This window comes from Coregonus clupeaformis, unplaced genomic scaffold (assembly GCF_020615455.1).
Source record: "Coregonus clupeaformis isolate EN_2021a unplaced genomic scaffold, ASM2061545v1 scaf0378, whole genome shotgun sequence".
Taxonomy (NCBI): domain Eukaryota; kingdom Metazoa; phylum Chordata; class Actinopteri; order Salmoniformes; family Salmonidae; genus Coregonus; species Coregonus clupeaformis.
This window is the reverse complement of record NW_025533833.1, coordinates 237501-255000: the sequence shown is the minus strand read 5'-3', so window position 1 is coordinate 255000 and position 17500 is coordinate 237501. Positions and strand designations below refer to the sequence as shown.

The following is a 17500-nucleotide window of genomic DNA, read 5'->3' as shown; positions in this document are numbered from 1 at the left end:
CACTGATCATCTGGACACATGCAACATGGCGGCTGTCCAAAGTCATCTTGAAAAGACACGCAATATTGACCTTTTGCTTTTGGACTGACCACCGGTAAAAAAAAACCCAGATATAATAGGTGACTTGATCAATTTAAACAGTGTGGGCAATGGTTGACCTGTTTTAAATACATTCAGACATTGACGTGGCCTCTGGACAGAAACAATCAAATTCTACCATATCTGTAGCTTTACTGTATACTGTATACTGTATATCGGGCGGCAGGTAGCTTAGTGGGTAAGAGCGTTGTGCCAGTAACCGAAAGGTCATTGGTTCTAATCCCCGAGCCGACTAGGTGAAAAATATGTCAATGTGCCCTCAAGCAAGGCCTGTAAGTCGCTCTGGATAAGAGCGTCTGCTAAAATGACTAAAATGTAAAATGTATACAGTTGAACTCCCTCCTCCCTCCCTCCCTGTAGCTATACTGTATACAGTTGAACTCCCTCCCTGTAGCTATACTGTATACAGTTGAACTCCCTCCCTGTAGCTATACTGTATACTGTATCCAGTTGAACTCCCTCCCTGTAGCTATACTGTATACTGTATACAGTTGAACACCCTCCCTGTAGCTATACTGTATACTGTATCCAGTTGAACTCCCTCCCTGTAGCTATACTGTATACTGTATCCAGTTGAACTCCCTCCCTGTAGCTATACTGTATACTGTATACAGTTGAACACCCTCCCTGTAGCTATACTGTATACTGTATCCAGTTGAACTCCCTCCCTGTAGCTATACTGTATACTGTATCCAGTTGAACTCCCTCCCTGTAGCTATACTGTATACTGTATCCAGTTGAACTCCCTCCCTGTAGCTATACTGTATACAGTTGAACTCCCTCCCTGTAGCTATATTGTATACTGTATACAGTTGAACTCCCTCCCTGTAGCTATACTGTATACAGTTGAACTCCCTCCCTGTAGCTATACTGTATACTGTATACAGTTGAACTCCCTCCCTGTAGCTATACTGTATACTGTATACAGTTGAACTCCCTCCCTGTAGCTATACTGTATACTGTATACAGTTGAACTCCCTCCCTGTAGCTATACTGTATACTGTATACAGTTGAACTCCCTCCCTGTAGCTATACTGTATACTGTATACAGTTGAACTCCCTCCCTGTAGCTATACTGTATACAGTTGAACTCCCTCCCTGTAGCTATATTGTATACAGTTGAACTCCCTCCCTGTAGCTATACTGTATACTGTATACAGTTGAACTCCCTCCCTGTAGCTATACTGTATACTGTATACAGTTGAACTCCCTCCCTGTAGCTATATTGTATACTGTATACAGTTGAACTCCCCTCCCCTGTAGCTATATTGTATACTGTATACAGTTGAACTCCCTCCCTGTAGCTATACTGTATACTGTATACAGTTGAACTCCCTCCCTGTAGCTATACTGTATACAGTTGAACTCCCTCCTCCCTCCCTCCCTGTAGCTATACTGTATACTGTATAAAGTTGAACTCCCTCCCTGTAGCTATACTGTATCCAGTTGAACTCCCTCCCTGTAGCTATACTGTATACTGTATCCAGTTGAACTCCCTCCCTGTAGCTATACTGTATACTGTATACAGTTGAACTCCCTCCCTGTAGCTATATTGTATACTGTATACAGTTGAACTCCCTCCATGTAGCTATATTGTATACTGTATACAGTTGAACTCCCTCCCTGTAGCTATACTGTATACTGTATACAGTTGAACTCCCTCCCTGTAGCTATACTGTATACAGTTGAACTCCCTCCCTGTAGCTATACTGTATACAGTTGAACTCCCTCCCTGTAGCTATACTGTATACAGTTGAACTCCCTCCTCCCTCCCTCCCTGTAGCTATACTGTATACAGTTGAACTCCCTCCTCCCTCCATGTAGCTATACTGTATACTGTATACAGTTGAACTCCCTCCCTGTAGCTATACTGTATACTGTATACAGTTGAACTCCCTCCCTGTAGCTATACTGTATACTGTATCCAGTTGAACTCCCTCCCTGTAGCTATACTGTATACTGTATACAGTTGAACTCCCTCCCTGTAGCTATACTGTATACAGTTGAACTCCCTCCCTGTAGCTATACTGTATACAGTTGAACTCCCTCCCTGTAGCTATACTGTATACAGTTGAACTCCCTCCCTGTAGCTATACTGTATACTGTATACAGTTGAACTCCCTCCCTGTAGCTATACTGTATACAGTTGAACTCCCTCCCTGTAGCTATACTGTATACTGTATCCAGTTGAACTCCCTCCCTGTAGCTATATTGTATACAGTTGAACTCCCTCCCTGTAGCTATACTGTATACTGTATACAGTTGAACTCCCTCCCTGTAGCTATACTGTATACTGTATACAGTTGAACTCCCTCCCTGTAGCTATACTGTATACAGTTGAACTCCCTCCCTGTAGCTATACTGTATACAGTTGAACTCCCTCCCTGTAGCTATACTGTATACAGTTGAACTCCCTCCCTGTAGCTATACTGTATACAGTTGAACTCCCTCCCTGTAGCTATATTGTATACAGTTGAACTCCCTCCCTGTAGCTATATTGTATACTGTATACAGTTGAACTCCCTCCCTGTAGCTATACTGTATACTGTATACAGTTGAACTCCCTCCCTGTAGCTATACTGTATACTGTATACAGTTGAACTCCCTCCCTGTAGCTATACTGTATACAGTTGAACTCCCTCCCTGTAGCTATACTGTATACAGTTGAACTCCCTCCCTGTAGCTATATTGTATACAGTTGAACTCCCTCCCTGTAGCTATACTGTATACTGTATACAGTTGAACTCCCTCCCTGTAGCTATACTGTATACAGTTGAACTCCCTCCCTGTAGCTATACTGTATACTGTATACAGTTGAACTCCCTCCCTGTAGCTATACTGTATACAGTTGAACTCCCTCCCTGTAGCTATACTGTATACAGTTGAACTCCCTCCCTGTAGCTATACTGTATACAGTTGAACTCCCTCCCTGTAGCTATATTGTATACAGTTGAACTCCCTCCCTGTAGCTATACTGTATACTGTATACAGTTGAACTCCCTCCCTGTAGCTATACTGTATACTGTATATGTCCACACAAGGCAAGGTAAGATAGACAAACAAAAAGCATCTGAAGTATCTTTCTAGATTTCTCCTGCAGTTCTAGATTTCTCCAGCAGTTCTAGATTTCTCCAGCAGTTCTAGATTTCTCCAGCAGTTCTAGATTTCTCCAGCAGTTCTAGATTTCTCCAGCAGTTCTAGATTTCTCCTGCAGTTCTAGATTTCTCCTGCAGTTCTAGATTTCTCCTGCAGTTCTAGATTTCTCCTGCAGTTCTAGATTTCTCCTGCAGTTCTAGATTTCTCCAGCAGTTCTAGATTTCTCCTGCAGTTCTAGATTTCTCCTGCAGTTTTAGATTTCTCCAGCAGTTTTAGATTTCTCCAGCAGTTCTAGATTTCTCCTGCAGTTCTAGATTTCTCCAGCAGTTCTAGATTTCTCCAGCAGTTCTAGATTTCTCCAGCAGTTCTAGATTTCTCCTGCAGTTCTAGATTTCTCCAGCAGTTCTAGATTTCTCCAGCAGTTCTAGATTTCTCCTGCAGTTCTAGATTTCTCCTGCAGTTCTAGATTTCTCCTGCAGTTCTAGATTTCTCCAGCAGTTCTAGATTTCTCCTGCAGTTCTAGATTTCTCCTGCAGTTCTAGATTTCTCCTGCAGTTCTAGATTTCTCCAGCAGTTCTAGATTTCTCCAGCAGTTTTAGATTTCTCCAGCAGTTCTAGATTTCTCCAGCAGTTCTAGATTTCTCCTGCAGTTTTAGATTTCTCCTGCAGTTTTAGATTTCTCCTGCAGTTCTAGATTTCTCCAGCAGTTCTAGATTTCTCCAGCAGTTCTAGATTTATCCTGCAGTTCTAGATTTCTCCAGCAGTTCTAGATTTCTCCTGCAGTTCTAGATTTCTCCAGCAGTTTTAGATTTCTCCTGCAGTTCTAGATTTCTCCAGCAGTTCTAGATTTCTCCAGCAGTTCTAGATTTCTCCAGCAGTTCTTTTATGTGCCAGGTGATTAATTGAAGTTGTCAGGTTCTGATGTAGTGGTAGGTCTGCAGACCCCAGACTACATACGCCCCCCCAGTGGCAAGTGTTATATTCCTAATATAATATGTGCCATTTAGCAGACGCTTTTATCCAAAGCGACTTACAGCCATGCGTGCATAAATGTTTACCTATGGGTGGTCCCGAGAACTGAACCCACTACCCTGACGTTACAAGCGCCATTATCTACCAACTGAGCTACAAAGAACCACAATTTAACCCCACTTCCTTCACAATAAAACATACAAATATATGAAATGTCCGTTCTGATACTTACATCACTTTCCCAGCATGTAGACCAGAAGGGTTAGAATCAGTGCATTGTCCCTGTCAAATAAACCTAGTAAAGTAAAGTAACTTACACAACTTTTCCTGGCATGTAGAGCAGAATTGGGACCACAGGAGAATCATCGTTACCATAGATGATGAAGCCCATCTCCTGAAGACGAGACCTGAAGTAGTGTGTGTTCTCTGCTAGCTGCTGCACCCTGGCCAGGCCTAGAGAGAGAGACAGAGTTAGTATGGGGCTAGAGGTGAGCTGGTGCACCCTGGCCTGGCCTAGAGAGAGAGACAGAGTTAGTATGGGGCTAGAGGTGAGCTGGTGCACCCTGGCCTGGCCTAGAGAGAGATACAGAGTTAGTATGGGGCTAGAGGTGAGCTGGTGCACCCTGGCCTGGCCTAGAGAGAGAGAGATACAGAGTTAGTATGGGGCTAGAGGTGAGCTGGTGCACCCTGGCCTGGCCTAGAGAGAGATACAGAGTTAGTATGGGGCTAGAGGTGAGCTGGTGCACCCTGGGGTGGCCTAGAGAGAGAAAGACAGAACGATAGAAAGAGAGAGAGAGAGAGAGAGAGAGAGTTAGTATGGGGTTAGGGCTAGTGGTGAGGGGTCCAACCCTGGCCTGGAGACAGGAGAAGAAAATAAGGCTTATTTATTCATTCAGTTGTTATCTAGCATGCAGAATAAACCACGGTGCAGCAACCCTGGATCAGTTAAGTGTTTCACTTCGAGTTGATTTCTAGGATACCTAAAATCCCACCTTTCTCCTGTCAGCCTTGGGATTCAAACCGGCAACGCTTCGGTAGCAGGCCTGCCTCGCTAACCTTTAAGCCACCTGGCACCCCCAGAAGATGAGACATTGTGGTGTATGGAATCCACATTATAACGTTCTCTTTTCTAAATTGTTTAAGTCAGCTTGAACCACATGTAGGTTTAAACTGACCCTGGACACGTTAATGAGCTGCACCATGCCGTCTGGCCAGTTAACATGAACCAGGGATGGAGGAGGGAGAGGGTGAGAGAGGGGGTTGAGAGAGAGAAATCTCAGTAAGACACAAATAATGGTGTTCCAAAAAAGGTCCAGTTGCCAGGACCACAAATACAAATGTCATCTAGACACCGTTGCCCTAGAGCACACAAAAAACTATACATACCTCGGCCTAAACATCAGCGCCACAGGTAACTTCCACAAAGCTGTGAACGATCAGAGAGACAAGGCAAGAAGGGCCTTCTATGACATCAAAATGAACTTCAAATTTGACATACCAATTAGGATCTGGCTAAAAATACTTGAATCAGTTATAGAACCCATTGCCCTTTATGGTTGTGAGGTCTGGGGTCCGCTCACCAACCAAGAATTCACAAAATGGGACAAACACCAAATTGAGACAAAGCATGCAGAATTCTGCAAAAATATCCTGTGTACATCGTAAAACACCATATAATGCATGCATAGCAGAATTAGGCCGATATCCGCTAATTATCAAAATCCAGAAAAGAGCCGTTCAATTCTACAACCACCTAAAAGGAAGCGATTCCCAAACCTTCCATAACAAAGCCATCACCTACAGAGAGATGAACCTGGAGAAGAGTCCCCTAAGCAAGCTGGTCCTGGATAGCACTGCTTCTCCACAACCTCCACCATGAATACTGTACAGCATAGCACTGCTTTTACACAACCTCCTGTTCACCTCTCTCCTCTCCACCTCTCTCCTCTCCACCTCTCCAACTCTCTCCTCTCCACCTCTCTCCTCTCTACCTCTCTCCTCCTCTCCAACTCTCTCCTCTCTACCTCTCTCCTCTCTCCTCCTCTCCACCTCTCTCCTCTCCAACTCTCTCCTCTCCACCTCTCCAACTCTCTCCTCTCAACCTCTCTCCTCTCTACCTCTCTCCTCCTCTCCACCTCTCTCCTCTCCACCTCTCCAACTCTCTCCTCTCTACCTCTCTCCTCTCTCCTCTCTCCTCCTCTCCACCTCTCTCCTCTCCACCTCTCCACCTCTCCTCCTCTCCTCCTCTCCACCTCTCTCCTCTCCAACTCTCTCCTCTCCACCTCTCCAACTCTCTCCTCTCCACCTCTCTCCTCTCCAACTCTCTCCTCTCTACCTCTCTCCTCCTCTCCACCTCTCCACCTCTCTCCTCTCTCCCCTCTCCTCCTCTCCAACTCTCTCCACCTCTCTCCTCTCCACCTCTCCTCTCCAACTCTCTCCTCTCTACCTCTCTCCTCCTCTCCACCTCTCCATCTCTCTCCTCTCCACCTCTCTCCTCTCCACCTCTACATCTCTCCTCTCCATCTCTCTCCTCTCCATCTCTCCTCTCCACCTCTACATCTCTCCTCTCCATCTCTCCTCTCCACCTCTACATCTCTCCTCTCCATCTCTCTCCTCTCCATCTCTCCTCTCCATCTCTCTCCTCTCCACCTCTCACCTCTCTCCTTTCCACCTCTCTACCTCTCTCCTCACCACCTCTCTCCTCTCCACCTCTACCTCTCTCCTTTCCAACTCTCTCTTCAACTCTCTCCTCTCCATCTCTCCTCTCCACCTCTACCTCTCTCCTTTCCAACTCTCTCTTCAACTCTCTCCTCTCCATCTCTCTCTTCAACTCTCTCCTTTCCACCTCTCTACCTCTCTCCTCTCCACTTCTCTCCATCCTGCTGCTGCAGCCAGTTAGTTCTGTTTTGTCCATCTGACGAAGGGAGGGAGGGCCTGGTGTACTACACACTTGCACCTTGCCAAGACCAGAGACACGTCCCCATATGTCACCCTATTCCCTATTTAGTGCACTACTTTTGACCAGGGCTTATAGGGACATGTTGTGAATAGTGTACCATTTGGCACAAATCCCAGAGCTCCCTGGCCAATAGGATACAATGTATTTCCTACAAAACAGTGGTGGACCCTGGATGTGCCTCTCTGGTGCTGAGCCACAGGTGAAACGCAATACAAACAGTGCTTAAGGTATCACATCTCTTTCAAATACTTATCATCAGAGACAAATCTATAGCATCAGGCCAACCCAGCTGGGATAACTAATGATGTGAAGGGCTGGGGAGCCAGGTGCTAAGGGAGAGCCATGAGCTAAGGGAGAGCCAGGAGCTAAGGGAGAGCCAGGAGATAAGGGGGAGCCAGGTGCTAAGGGAGAGCCAGGAGCTAAGGGGGAGCCAGGTGCTAAGGGAGAGCCAGGAGCTAAGGCAGAGCCAGGAGCTAAGGGAGAGCCAGGTGCTAAGGGAGAGCCAGGAGCTAAGGGGGAGCCAGGAGCTAAGGGAGAGCCAGGAGCTAAGGGAGAGCCAGGAGCTAAGGGAGAGCCAGGAGCTAAGGGGGAGCCAGGAGATAAGGGGGAGCCAGGAGCTAAGGGAGAGCCAGGAGATAAGGGACTAACCAGTAGGCATTTGCAGTTTGGCACGACTGCCCAGCATTGGAACAGCACTCTGTTCACCTCGGAGCAGATTGGCATCGTTTTCTAAGCAACAATAGACCAGAAGAAACTTAATAATCTGCCAAAAACACAAGCCCGGTTTTGTAAACTGCTCCCTCCTGATAAAGGAAGCCAAATCCTGGACATAATGTCGACCAGCAAGTGCATGACTGTTCACCTTCCTCTCTGGCTTGTTGTTTAAGACATATTGAAAACCACAGAGAACGAGAGAGAGAGGAAGAGAGGAAGAGAGAGAGGAGGAAGAGAGAAGAGAGAATAGAGAGAGAGAGAGGAAGAGAGAAGAGAGAGAGAGAGAGGAAGAGAGAATAGAGAGAGAGAGAGAGAGGAAGAGAGAAGAGAGAGAGGAAGAGAGAAGAGAGAGAGAGAGAGAGAGAGAGAGAGAGAGAGAGAGAGAGAGAGAGAGAGAGAGAGAGAGAGAGAGAGAGAGAGAAGAGAGAAAGAGGAAGAGAGGAGAGAGAGAGAGAGAGAGAGAGAGAGACAGAGAGAGAGAGAGAGAGAGAGAGAAAGAGGAAGAGAGAACAAGAGAGAGAAGAGAGAAGAGAGAAGAGAGAGAGAGAAGAGAGAAGAGAGAGAGAGAAGAGAGAAGAGAGAGAGAGAGAGAGAGAGAGAGAGAGGTGCAGAGGTGATGTTTCCACTGGCTGTCCACTAGGTTATAGGGAGATAATCGTACCATCCACCAAATTAAAAGGAATCACACAGGGCAGAGACTCAGGGGGAATGCTAATATGGTATAAATCTGAACTAACTAATTCAATCAAATTGATCAAACAGGAGAATTCTTTATCTGGCTAAAAATCAACAAGGAGGCTATCTTAACAGATAAAAACGTCTTCCTCTGTGCCACATACATTCCCCCCTCAGAGTCACCCTACTTCAATGAAGAGAGATTCTCCATTCTAGAGGGGGAGATTAGTCCCTTTCAGGCCCAAGGCAACGTACTGGTCTGTGGAGACCTGAATGCTAGAACAGCAGAAGAACTAGACACTATTAACAGTCATGGGGACAAACACCTACCGGGAAGCAACAACCTTTCCCTCCCCACATACCCCCCCTGAAACAACTATGACAAAGTGAAAAACAAAAATGGAGTACAGCTCCTGAAGCTCTGTTGAACACTGGGTCTGTACATAGTCAATGGTAGGTTAAGAGGGGACTCTTTTGGTAGGTACACCTACAGCTCATCCCTTGGCAGCAGTACTGTAGACTACTTCATCACAGACCTTAACCCAGAGTCTCTCAGAGCCTTCACAGTCAGCCCACTAACACCTCTCTCAGACCACAGTAAAATCACAGTGTATCTGAGAAGAGCAGAACCCAACCATGAAGCATCACGGCCCAATAAATTACATGGTACTAAACAGACCTATAGATGGAGTGCAAACAGTACAGAAATCTACCAAAAAGCAATTAGTAGCCAAAAAATACAATCTCTCCTGGACAACTTTTTAGCCTTAACATTCTCCTACAGCAATGAAGGTGTAAATTTGGCAATTTGGAACATAAACTTTATATTTGACAAATTAGCCTCCTTGGCTAATCTAAAGAAACATAAAAGCAAACCAAAAATAATAGATCATGAAAAATGGTTTGATAATGATTGCAAAAATCTAAGAAAGTCATTGAGAAATATATCTAATCAAAAACACAGAGACCCAGACAACAAAAATATACGCCTTCAATATGGGGAAACACTGAAGCAATACAAACACACCCTAAGAACAAAAAAGGAGCAGCACATTAGAAATCAGCTGGATATAATCGAGGAATCCATAGAATCAAACCACATCTGGGAGAATTGGAATAAATTAAACAAACCTCATCATGAGGAATTGGCTATCCAAAATGGGGATATGTGGAGAAATCACTTTGCAAACCTCTACAGCAATATAACAAAGAGCCCAGAACAACAAGATATACAAGAAAAATTACAAATCCTTGAATCAGCAGTCAAAGACTATCAGAATCCTGTGGATACCCCAATTACAGAACCAGAATTATTGGAAAAACTATGCACTCTCCAACCCAAAAAGGCCTGTGGTGCTGATGGTATTTTAAATGAAATGATCAAATATATAGACCACAAATTCAAATTGGCTATACTCAAACTCTTCAACATTATCCTAACTGCAGGTATTTTCCCCGATATTTGGAACAAAGGATTGATCACACCAATCTATAACAATTGAGACAAATTTGACTCAAATAATTAGAGGAATTTGCGTTAACAGCAACTTGGGGAAAATTCTCTGCAGTATCATAAACAGCAGACTACATCATTTCCTTGATGAACACAACGTCCTAAGCAGAAGCCAGATTGGATTTTTTTTTTAAATTATCATACAACAGACCCCATTTACACCCTCCACACTCTAATTGACAAACAAGTAAACCAAAACAAAGGCAAAATCTACTCGTGTTTTGTAGACTTCAAGAAAGCATTTGATTCAATTTGGCACTAAGGTATTTTTTTTACAAACTAATAGAAAGTGGTATTGGAGGGAAAACATATGATGTTATTAAATCAATGTACACTAAAAACAAATGTGCGGTTAAAATCGACAACAAGCAAACAGACTTCTTCTCTCAGGGACGTGGAGTGAAACAGGGCTGCCCAATAAGTCCAACACTATTTAACATCTACATTAATGAATTGGCAAAAACATTAGAAGAATCGGCAGCACCTGGTCTCACCCTACACAACACTGAAATCAAGAGTCTGCTGTACGCAGATGACCTGGTGCTACTGTCTCCCACTAAGGAGGGGTTACAACAGCATCTAGATCTGCACAGGTTAATCTAAAAAAAAACGAATATAATGATATTCCAAAAGAGGTCCGGAAATCAGGATCACAAATATAAATTCTATTTGGACACAGTTCTGTTAGAACACACCAAAAACTACACGTATCTAGGACTAAATATCAGCAACACAGGTAGCTTTCACATGGCTGTGAACGAGCTGAGAGACAAAGCAAGAAGAGCATTCTATGCCATTAAAAGGAATATTAAAATCAAAATTCCAATTAGAATCTGGCTAAAAAATTTCCAATCAGAACCAATTGCTCAATATGGCAGCGAAGTATGGGGTCCGCTCTCTAATACTGAATTTACCAAATGGGACAAACATCCAATCGAAATACTGCATGCAGAGTTTTGCAAGACTGCATTGCAAGTGCAAAGAAAAACTCAAAATAACACATGTAGAGCAGAATTGGGCCAATACCCCCTCCTTATTCGAATAGAAAAAAGAGCCATCAAATTTTACAACCATCTAAAAACAAGTGACCCCAAAACATTCCACAGCTCTACTATGTCAAGAGATGAAACAAGAGAAGAGTCCCCTCAGCCAGCTGGTTCTGAGGCTCAGTTCACTAACCAAAACCAAACTCATAGAGCCTCAGGACAGTACTCAGGAAATCTGGCCCAACCAAATCATCACCAAATCATCACAAAGCAAAAAGAAAAAAAGATCACCTATTGGAAAGACACCACAAAAAAATCGAAGTAAACTTCAATGCTATTTGGCTCTAAACAGACAGTGCATGGTGGCAGACAATCTGACCACTGTGACTGATAGAGAACTGAGGAAAACACTGACTAGGTACAGACTCAGTGAGCACAGTCTGGCTATAGAGACCGGTCGTCACAGGCAAACCTGGCTGCCCAGAGAGGACAGGCTGTGCTCACTCTGCCTCCGGGGAGAGGTAGAGACAGAGCTCCATTTCCTATTACACTGTGACAAATACTCAGACCTAAGAGAATCTTTCTTTCCCAAAATTAGCATTCAGTAAAAAAAAGTTGAAACTATAAAAGAGGAAGAAAAAATCAAATAGTTATTGGGTGAAAAGCCAAAATGTGCAATTTTGGCAGCCAAATATGTGTCCTCCTGCCACAACCTGAGGGACAGCCAGTGAAAAGTGTAATGTCAATAATATTTCCTGTTTTGTTTTGGCTTTCATACCATGTATTGTGTCTTCTCAGTCATGTTGAGACTGGTCGACTACTATTGCTTTAATGTATTGTTATTCTCATTAATATTGTTGTTGTAGTTGCTGTTAATGGTAATCCCATTTCCACTACTACTATTATTATTGCTGTTGGTCCCACCATTTTTGTTATATGCACACTATAGTAACAGAGGGTTACTATAGTAAATGAGGGTTACTATAGTAACAGAGGGTTACTCACCAGTGAATCATGTAAGCCCTGACTATACCCTTTTACTTATAGCTACACCACGAAAGCATTCTACCGGGAGAGGAGAGGGCCTGGAGGAGAGAGAAGGTTGGTCACCAGATAATTACTATTACCCTGACTATATCTACTAGACCCTGACTCTGACCATCTATATCTACTAGACCCTGACCATCTATATCTACTAGACCCTGACCATCTATATCTACTAGACCCTGACTCTGACCATCTATATCTACTAGACCCTGACCATCTATATCTACTAGACCCTGACCATCTATATCTACTAGACCCTGACTCTGACCATCTATATCTACTAGACCCTGACTCTGACCATCTATATCTACTAGACCCTGACCATCTATATCTACTAGACCCTGACTCTGACCATCTATATCTACTAGACCCTGACCATCTATATCTACTAGACCCTGACTCTGACCATCTATATCTACTAGACCCTGACTCTGACCATCTATATCTATTAGACTCTGACCATCTATATCTACTAGACCCTGACTCTGACCATCTATATCTACTAGACCCTGACCATCTATATCTACTAGACCCTGACTCTGACCATCTATATCTACTAGAACCTGACCATCTATATCTACTAGACCCTGACTCTGACCATCTATATCTACTAGACCCTGACTCTGACCATCTATATCTACTAGACCCTGACTCTGACCATCTATATCTACTAGACCCTGACTCTGACCATCTATATCTACTAGACCCTGACCCTGACCATCTATATCTACTAGACCCTGACCATCTATATCTACTAGACCCTGACTCTGACCATCTATATCTACTAGACCCTGACTCTGACCATCTATATCTACTAGACCCTGACTCTGACCATCTATATCTACTAGACCCTGACTCTGACCATCTATATCTACTAGACCCTGACTCTGACCATCTATATCTACTAGACCCTGACTCTGACCATCTATATCTACTAGACCCTGACTCTGACCATCTATATCTACTAGAACCTGACTCTGACCATCTATATCTACTAGACCCTGACTCTGACCATCTATATCTACTAGACTCTGACCATCTATATCTACTAGACCCTGACTCTGACCATCTATATCTACTAGACCCTGACTCTGACCATCTATATCTACTAGACCCTGACTCTGACCATCTATATCTACTAGACTCTGACCATCTATATCTACTAGACCCTGACCATCTATATATACTAGACCCTGACCATCTATATCTACTAGACCCTGACTCTGACCATCTATATCTACTAGACCCTGACCATCTATATCTACTAGACCCTGACTCTGACCATCTATATCTACTAGACCCTGACTCTGACCATCTATATCTACTAGACCCTGACTCTGACCATCTATATCTACTAGACCCTGACTCTGACCATCTATATCTACTAGACCCTGACCATCTATATCTACTAGACCCTGACTCTGACCATCTATATCTACTAGACCCTGACCATCTATATCTACTAGACCCTGACTCTGACCATCTATATCTACTAGACCCTGACTCTGACCATCTATATCTACTAGACCCTGACCATCTATATCTACTCGACCCTGACTCTGACCATCTATATCTACTAGACCCTGACCATCTATATCTACTAGACCCTGACTCTGACCATCTATATCTACTAGACCCTGACTCTGACCAGCTATATCTATTAGACTCTGACCATCTATATCTACTAGACCCTGACTCTGACCATCTATATCTACTAGACCCTGACTCTGACCATCTATATCTACTAGAGTCTGACCATCTATATCTACTAGACCCTGACTCTGACCATCTATATCTACTAGACCCTGACCATCTATATCTACTAGACCCTGACTCTGACCATCTATATCTACTAGACCCTGACTCTGACCATCTATATCTACTAGACCCTGACCATCTATATCTACTAGACCCTGACTCTGACCATCTATATCTACTAGACCCTGACCATCTATATCTACTAGACCCTGACTCTGACCATCTATATCTACTAGACCCTGACTCTGACCATCTATATCTACTAGACCCTGACTCTGACCATCTATATCTACTAGACCCGGACTCTGACCATCTATATCTACTAGACCCTGACTCTGACTATCTATATCTACTAGACCCTGACTCTGACCATCTATATCTACTAGACCCTGACCATCTATATCTACTAGACCCTGACTCTGACCATCTATATCTACTAGACCCTGACTCTGACCATCTATATCTACTAGACCCTGACCATCTATATCTACTAGACCCTGACTCTGACCATCTATATCTACTAGACTCTGACCATCTATATCTACTAGACCCTGACTCTGACCATCTATATCTACTAGACCCTGACCATCTATATCTACTAGACCCTGACTCTGACCATCTATATCTACTAGACCCTGACTCTGACCATCTATATCTACTAGACCCTGACTCTGACCATCTATATCTACTAGACCCTGACTCTGACCATCTATATCTACTAGACCCTGACCATCTATATCTACTAGACCCTGACTCTGACCATCTATATCTACTAGACCCTGACCATCTATATCTACTAGACCCTGACTCTGACCATCTATATCTACTAGACCCTGACTCTGACCATCTATATCTACTAGACCCTGACCATCTATATCTACTAGACCCTGACTCTGACCATCTATATCTACTAGACCCTGACCATCTATATCTACTAGACCCTGACTCTGACCATCTATATCTACTAGACCCTGACTCTGACCAGCTATATCTATTAGACTCTGACCATCTATATCTACTAGACCCTGACTCTGACCATCTATATCTACTAGACCCTGACTCTGACCATCTATATCTACTAGACTCTGACCATCTATATCTACTAGACCCTGACTCTGACCATCTATATCTACTAGACCCTGACCATCTATATCTACTAGACCCTGACTCTGACCATCTATATCTACTAGACCCTGACTCTGACCATCTATATCTACTAGACCCTGACCATCTATATCTACTAGACCCTGACTCTGACCATCTATATCTACTAGACCCTGACCATCTATATCTACTAGACCCTGACTCTGACCATCTATATCTACTAGACCCTGACTCTGACCATCTATATCTACTAGACCCTGACTCTGACCATCTATATCTACTAGACCCGGACTCTGACCATCTATATCTACTAGACCCTGACTCTGACTATCTATATCTACTAGACCCTGACTCTGACCATCTATATCTACTAGACCCTGACCATCTATATCTACTAGACCCTGACTCTGACCATCTATATCTACTAGACCCTGACCATCTATATATACTAGACTCTGACCATCTATATCTACTAGACCCTGACTCTGACCATCTATATCTACTAGACCCTGACTCTGACCATCTATATCTACTAGACCCTGACTCTGACCATCTATATCTACTAGACCCTGACTCTGACCAGCTATATCTACTAGACCCTGACCATCTATATCTACTAGACCCTGACTCTGACCATCTATATCTACTAGACCCTGACTCTGACCATCTATATCTACTAGACCCTGACTCTGACCATCTATATCTACTAGACCCTGACCATCTATATCTACTAGACCCTGACTCTGACCATCTATATCTACTAGACTCTGACCATCTATATCTACTAGACCCTGACTCTGACCATCTATATCTACTAGACCCTGACCATCTATATCTACTAGACCCTGACTCTGACCATCTATATCTACTAGACCCTGACTCTGACCATCTATATCTACTAGACCCTGACTCTGACCATCTATATCTACTAGACCCTGACCATCTATATCTACTAGACCCTGACTCTGACCATCTATATCTACTAGACCCTGACTCTGACCATCTATATCTACTAGACCCTGACTCTGACCATCTATATCTACTAGACCCTGACTCTGACCATCTATATCTACTAGACTCTGACCATCTATATCTACTAGACCCTGACCATCTATATCTACTAGACTCTGACCATCTATATCTACTAGACCCTGACTCTGACCATCTATATCTACTAGACCCTGACCATCTATATCTACTAGACCCTGACTCTGACCATCTATATCTACTAGACCCTGACTCTGACCATCTATATCTACTAGACCCTGACCATCTATATCTACTAGACCCTGACTCTGACCATCTATATCTACTAGACCCTGACCATCTATATCTACTAGACCCTGACTCTGACCATCTATATCTACTAGACCCTGACTCTGACCATCTATATCTACTAGACCCTGACTCTGACCATCTATATCTACTAGACCCTGACTCTGACCATCTATATCTACTAGACCCTGACTCTGACCATCTATATCTACTAGACCCTGACCATCTATATCTACTAGACCCTGACTCTGAACATCTATATCTACTAGAACCTGACTCTGACCATCTATATCTACTAGACCCTGACTCTGACCATCTATATCTACTAGACTCTGACCATCTATATCTACTAGACCCTGACTCTGACCATCTATATCTACTAGACCCTGACTCTGACCATCTATATCTACTAGACCCTGACTCTGACCATCTATATCTACTAGACTCTGACCATCTATATCTACTAGACCCTGACCATCTATATATACTAGACCCTGACCATCTATATCTACTAGACCCTGACTCTGACCATCTATATCTACTAGACCCTGACCATCTATATCTACTAGACCCTGACTCTGACCATCTATATCTACTAGACCCTGACCATCTATATCTACTAGACCCTGACTCTGACCATCTATATCTACTAGACCCTGACCATCTATATCTACTAGACCCTGACTCTGACCATCTATATCTACTAGACCCTGACCATCTATATCTACTAGACCCTGACTCTGACCATCTATATCTACTAGACCCTGACTCTGACCATCTATATCTACTAGACCCTGACCATCTATATCTACTAGACCCTGACTCTGACCATCTATATCTACTAGACCCTGACCATCTATATCTACTAGACCCTGACTCTGACCATCTATATCTACTAGACCCTGACTCTGACCATCTATATCTACTAGACCCTGACTCTGACCAGCTATATCTATTAGACTCTGACCATCTATATCTACTAGACCCTGACTCTGACCATCTATATCTACTAGACCCTGACTCTGACCATCTATATCTACTAGACCCTGACTCTGACCATCTATATCTACTAGACCCTGACTCTGACCATCTATATCTACTAGACCCTGACTCTGACCATCTATATCTACTAGACCCTGACTCTGACCATCTATATCTACTAGACCCTGACCATCTATATCTACTAGACCCTGACTCTGACCATCTATATCTACTAGACCCTGACTCTGACCATCTATATCTACTAGACCCTGACCCTGACAATCTATATCTACTAAAAACTGGCTCATATGTTAGTAAATA

General features: G+C 43.5%; 1 protein-coding gene across 1 annotated transcript in view; it reads right to left on the bottom strand.

Moving 5' to 3' along the window:
• The window catches only part of LOC121581935 (serine palmitoyltransferase 3), a 106623-nt gene that overhangs the window by 3441 nt on the left and 85682 nt on the right, over positions 1-17500 (bottom strand). Inside the window, exon 10 of the mRNA XM_041897345.2 lies at positions 4485-4620. Coding sequence (XP_041753279.2) covers positions 4485-4620 — 136 coding nt within the window. The remainder of the gene's footprint in view (positions 1-4484; positions 4621-17500) is intronic.